Here is a 6,310-nt window from a genome sequence, read left to right on the forward strand (position 1 = left end):
CTAAAATACAAACGCATTGATATAAAGATCGTTAAAATCTGATATCCTATGAATAAATTATGACGTTTAGAAAACATGACATAAGCAACCAAGTAGTCGATATCGCGATTGATATAAACATCAAAAGTTCCAAACACCCCATTAATGATTGTCGTACGTAAGATGTAATGAGAAACACCTAAATAAATCATTCAAAAGTATTGAATGAGTAAAAAAACAAAAATGACTTATTTTGCATCTAAAAAAATATTAAGGACTAAATATGTATATACAAATATAAATGACTTAATGTGTATAAAGTAAGAAATATATTATGTTATTAAGTCATTTTTACCGGTTAAACTGGAATAGTTGGTCATGAGAACTGAATGTGTACAATTTAACAAGTTGAAAGTGTAAATATGGACGAAAAAGAACTCATTGACCAATATATACAAATCAAAAAATATATTTGTTTAATCTGCATTACCTTGGTGATGTGAAGAGATTTGAGTAATCTTGGTGGTATATTAAATGATCGAAAATAATGACATAGTAAGGAGTTCGAATCAAAGCTTTAAGGGTAAGTTGTTAATTTAACTTTAAAATTAGAACTATTTTGGACAAGCCATGTAACAAAAATTGATTTATTTATTAAAATAGGAAGGAAGATGAAGATATAGAGGTAGATATAAACATTTAAATTAACTTTTATATTAAATTGACAGCAGATATACATATTCTTACTTTTATTATAAAATATTTTAGATCGATACCAAAACTAAAAGACCAAAATCATTTTTCCTAAGACTTTTAATTTAAAAATACAAATGACACCTTTTTCCAGTTAAGCTTTTTAAAGTAAACAATAAAAGAAAAGGGCCAAAAAAATGTAAAAAAATAATATAAAGCTAGAACGGTCAAACCCTAACGTCATGAGCATGCAAATCGCTACCATGGTTGTGGGTCCCAGTCGCACTACCATTTTCAGTTCCGTTTTCGTCTTTTTTCTTCCCCCACTCGTGTAACCGGAGATGCAGCTCCGCCGCCGCGATCAAGAAATACACTGCCTGTATCGGTGTTAGAATCTCAATAACTGTCTTCAACGTCTCCAGTCTCAGATCATCCGCCATGTGTAACAACTCCTCCAAATTATCCTTCTTCGAATTCAACATTGAGTCCACTTTCTCCTCATTCTCAGAATCTACTTCGCCGTCTTCCGTCCTGATCATTTCCGACACCACGTTAGAAAGCTCCACCATCGACCGGTCCGCCACCGCCTCCTGTTCCTTGGCGTATTTCTCACTCAATACTCGTTCTTGATGTATGATTTTCTTCTGTAATTCGTCGATTCGATTCATCTGCTTTGGTGACAAATCTCCTAGATCTCCAGTCTTCAATCCACGAATTAGATCACCGATTTTAGCCTCTAATTGAATTCCTGATTTCGAGTACAAAAGGTGGATTGCTAACGTCGGCCGCCATCCTCCGATCCACAGAAACGCATCCTCCAGCTTGCTCCGCCACGTAGGCGAAAACATCGAAATCGCATCTCGTTTCTCCCAATTTGATTTCGCCTGGTAGTACTGCTCGTAATGCCTGACAACTCTCTCGATCAATGGAATGAGAACGGCGTCGTCATTTTCGGTCGGGTTGTGGTTGTTAGCGACGGAGACAAGTTCTTCAAGGTACGAATTCTGCTCGCAGATCCAACACTCGAAGAATCTATGGAATGTTTCACGGTGAGGATTATCAGCATTCATAGCTTGCGCCATAAAAGCTGCGCTGTTGGTCCTAACTGACATTATTTGTAGAGATTGCAAGTTGCAGAATATTGAATTTTGGAGGTGGGATGACGACGATAGAAAAGAGGGAATTTATTTCAGGGATACAAGTTAATCCAAAAACATCCGCCAAAATCCCAAAACCACTAGGGTTTATATGCATGCATTGAAGAAGTTGAAATACCATGGGCGAATACTATTAGCAAATTGACAGTTATGGTCCCTTTCTTTCTCACTTTTATGCTTTGTCCACATGCAAGTTTTTTATATTCGGATATTATCTCATCAAACTTAGATTCATTGCTTTTGGTTTTGGTTCCTCAAAAGGATCGTATGTTCTTTACTTTTAAATTTTTATATACACAACGAAAACAAACAAACATAATAATAATAATAATAATAATAATAATAATAATAATAATAATAATAATAAAATAGAGAACCATCTTTTGTGAGAGAACCAAAGTACTAATCTCAACCATAGGATCATCGGCATACATTTAGGTGTAGAATAATATATGTATAACAGTATAAGTTAACAATCTAAAATAACATGATGGTTATCGTTACATCCTTGGGTGTTCGGCATCCTGATTACAAATCCATTGATCGTAGATACCTGGCTACTAAGGTGAGTATTTTGTGCTATAAGTTGAAAGCATATGATCATATTTGAAAAGTAATTTTTTTATGAAACTCCGAGTGATTTGCTGTGAATTGAAAAGTGTTTTGGCTAGAATTTAGCAAGTATATTGATACAAGTTGAAAATGTTTTGCTATACTTGAATAGTAGTTTTGCTATAAATTTGCAAATATCATGTTTTGAATTGGAAAGTGATTTGAGATTTATTTGCTAAGTAACTTGTTAAATGTTAATGATTTTTGCACCCTGTGAAGCTCACAGACTCCCGGATATCATCCATCAGCATGGAATGATACCGCGTCCGTCTCATGTCCTCATCGGTAGCATACTATGAGATCAACAGTGCTTGTTCCCGAAACTTGGCGGTGATCTCCGCCACTGTCTCGGTAGTCTGTTGGAGTTCTTGGAACTCCCTCACCATCCTCTGCATCTCAATGGCTGGTGCAAACTCCAAATCGAATTGCCGAACAAACTCGGCCCATGTCATCTCAGCCACACTGATTGCTCCCACCTGACAAGTCACCTCACCCCACCAGTCTCGGGCTCTGTCTCTTAGCATACAAGAAGCAAAACCCACCTTTTCCGTATCCGGGCAAGAACTGGACATTCTCAATATCCGCCACCTAGCGTCGGCTGACAATGGGGTCCCTGGCCCCGAAAAACTCTGGTGCCCCACACGCCTTGAACTCCCAGAATGAGGGAGTTCGGGCCTTAACCTGGCCCGCAGCAATCTCGGCTCTGAATGCCTTGAGCCTCTCCTCCATAATCTCCATCATACCCTCCTTGACCGTCCCAAAGATAACTGGGGTAGCATCAAGGATGGCACTCGTAACCACAACTGCAATAAGCTCACACAGCCTCTCGTCAATGGCTTCGGTAGTGTCACCTGACCCATCCCCGGATTCGGATCCCGATCCTGATCCATCTACTCCAAATTGTGTCACCACCATGCTGAACTGAAATGTCATAAATCATAACGATCAAGATGTCCATATAGGGGATCTTTCCACACCGGTCCTCCTTAGAGCTGTCAGATCTAATATTGGTTCGGGTACATGTCATGTGCTTTCTGTAGTACGGGCCCAATACTACCTTCCACACCTACCTGTACCTTCCCCAAGGCTCTACCTGATGACTCCAATTCGTCCCAAAACAAATCATATCCCACAGACTACCGCATATCTCAAATCCTAGGTGACCCTAATATTTGCTCTACCCATATGAATCAGACCAATCAAAAAAGGTTGCCTTTATGCATGCAAATTATACACAGAAAATGATCAAATAGACTTTCAAATAAGAGATTTTACCCTTGGACCACAACCAGACGAGGAACAAGACATTAAGGCCAAATCAATCATTCTAAGGCTATAAGCTCCTAACCGTATACAATTTTTAAAGCATACACATAGCAAGATCCATACGATTATCATAGCTCAAATATCAGTATAACATGGCTAACATATTGGGGAACTACTTACTTGGCTCGGCCGATCACGCACGTTGCACTCTCCTCCTTTCCATCATTTAAAAGTTTCAACTTTTATTTTATTTTCGAAAGCAATTTTACCATTTCCTTAGTTTGAGTCCCGACACACCCGAGGGTGTGCCTGAATCGCTCTGATACCAACTTGTAACGACCTAAATTTTCAAAGAAATTTTTTTTCATATTTAATTAACCAAAAATACTCCCACAAAACATGAGGTTTCCAAATACAATTGTTATCAAAATTCATAACCATTACAAATTTATTTCAAATCATCAGAGTTTCCCATAAAATGCCTGATAGAGAGTGCACGCCGTGTCATCAAGCATTGCCCTTGCCCTTAGGCTCAGATGTACCTGAAACAAATCCACAAACTGTAAGCTAATGCTTAGTGAGTTCCCCAAAGCATAACCCGCACACAATCCACATAACACATATCACATTAGCTATAAAAGCTATCTCTACCACATAAGCCATGCATACAACATATAAGGAAGCCATGGAAACCCTCCAGAGTCTTACACCTAGTGTCACTGGAACCCCCACGTGGTCTTACTACCTGCCATGGGAACCCCCACATGGTCTTCCTGCCAAGCAAATATCATACAAGCTAATCATGCAAATATACTAGGATGCCATGAAAACCCTCTAAGATCTTATACCAAATGTCGCGGGAACGCCCACGTGGTCTTAGTCTACTGCCATGGGACCCCCCGGGGTCTTCCATTCAAATTTCATACTAACATAACGCATAATTAATCGACAATCCACATATCATAAAATGGGTCGGCCTTGGTGCCTTAGACCCATTGGTATGGTGAGAATACTCACCTCCCGAATGTTGAACTGATAAGCTAAGATCTGATATATCCCACCCACTGCTCCTCCTCAACTACTTATAATCATCATGTGATTAACTTGTCACAACCCCATAAATACCATAGGTGCCCTCAAAATCAACCATAGTCAACCGTGGTCAAAGTCAAAGTCAACAGTCCATGTTGACCTCAACTCGTCCAGAGCATCCATCAACTTGTTGAGTTTTCTGAGTAATTCATCCACTCGCCGAGTTACCTGTGTAACTCGTTGAGGCCCTCCATGTCCAAAAAACCGAAAACTCATGACAACCGAAAACTCATGAAACCGAAAACCCTAACCCTTCACCGAAATCACTCGGAAGACCCAAAAACGGGTAAACCCTACTCGACTCGTCGAGTCAGCTAAGGGACTCGACGAGTTCCTTCAGTCTCCTTCAAGTTCAGCCCTTTTCACTTTTCAGAGGGATCTAAGGTCACAAACTCCAGATCCAAACTCTCCTAGTGCAGATCCACGTAAAGTTGCAAACTTTACGTGTATGCAAGGTCCTCCAAGGTTATAACTTCAAAACTAGGCTTCTTACAAGGTTCTTGTGCATGGAAGGTGGCTAAACAACATAAAGTGAGCAACTTTATGTCATTGGGGACCTAAAGAGGTCCAGATCTGAAACCATATCCTTGTGATAAGTCCAGATCCAAGCTTGACTCCATTTTGCACCAAAAATGGTCATTTACTTCGAAGAAAAGGGATCTAATCAACTAGAGATCAAGGTGACGACTTTATACCTCAAGATGATGGCCAATACAGAGTAGATGACGAATCTACTATTTCCCTCCTTGTTCCTTCCTCTTCAAGCTCTAAAATCCTTCAGAAATACCCCAAAATTGCTCACAATAGCTCTTTCTCTCACTCAAGAAGGTGCAAAGTCAATCTAGGGTTTTCTCTGGCTAATAGAGTGATAAGGGAGGCCACAAGAGGCGGGTTATGTTCTTTAAATAGGGTGCAAACCCAAAAAAATTAGGGTTTCTGTTTACAACTCCTACTTGTCGAGTCGGGGCCTTCCGACTCGTCGAGTAGGTCCCGATTCCGCGTCCTTATAACAGTCTCTACTCGACGAGTTGGAGCAACCAACTCGCCGAGTCCATGTACAAAACCCCAAAAATCCTATAAATTAATCAATACCTAGAACAGGTGTTACAAGTCTCCCCTACTTGAACTAGACTTCATCCTCGAAGTCTGCTGGCCCAAACAAATCCGGGTAGTGATCTCGTATCTCGTCCTCTGGCTCTTAAGTCCACTCGGAGCCCCAGCGGTGCTGTCATTGCACCTTCACCAACTTCACTTCCTTGTTCCGAAGAACCTTGGTCTTCCTATCTAAGATTGCAAATGGCCTCTCAATGTAGTTCAGGCTCTCATCGACCTGGATGTCGTCCAACGAAACAACTACAGCCTCATTGGTGACACACTTCTGAAGCTGTGACTCATGGAAGGTATTGTGAATCTGGGTAAGCTAATCCGTTAGATCCAAGCGATAGGCCACCTTGCCCGCCCGGGTCGTAATCTTGAACGGTCCTATATATCGGGGGCCCAGTTTACCCCTC

At 40.6% G+C, this 6,310-nt stretch overlaps 1 protein-coding gene across 1 annotated transcript; it reads right to left on the reverse strand.

Moving 5' to 3' along the window:
- Positions 1-671: 671 nt before the first annotated feature.
- Positions 672-1,901, reverse strand: LOC111897649 (protein DOG1-like 3). The gene has a single exon (XM_023893609.3). The coding sequence runs from the start codon at positions 1,782-1,784 to the stop codon at positions 900-902; it is 885 nt and encodes a 294-aa protein (XP_023749377.1). The 5' UTR covers positions 1,785-1,901; the 3' UTR covers positions 672-899.
- Between the last annotated feature and the right edge of the window lie 4,409 nt (positions 1,902-6,310).

Source organism: Lactuca sativa, chromosome 5 (assembly GCF_002870075.4).
Source record: "Lactuca sativa cultivar Salinas chromosome 5, Lsat_Salinas_v11, whole genome shotgun sequence".
Lineage (NCBI taxonomy): Eukaryota > Viridiplantae > Streptophyta > Magnoliopsida > Asterales > Asteraceae > Lactuca > Lactuca sativa.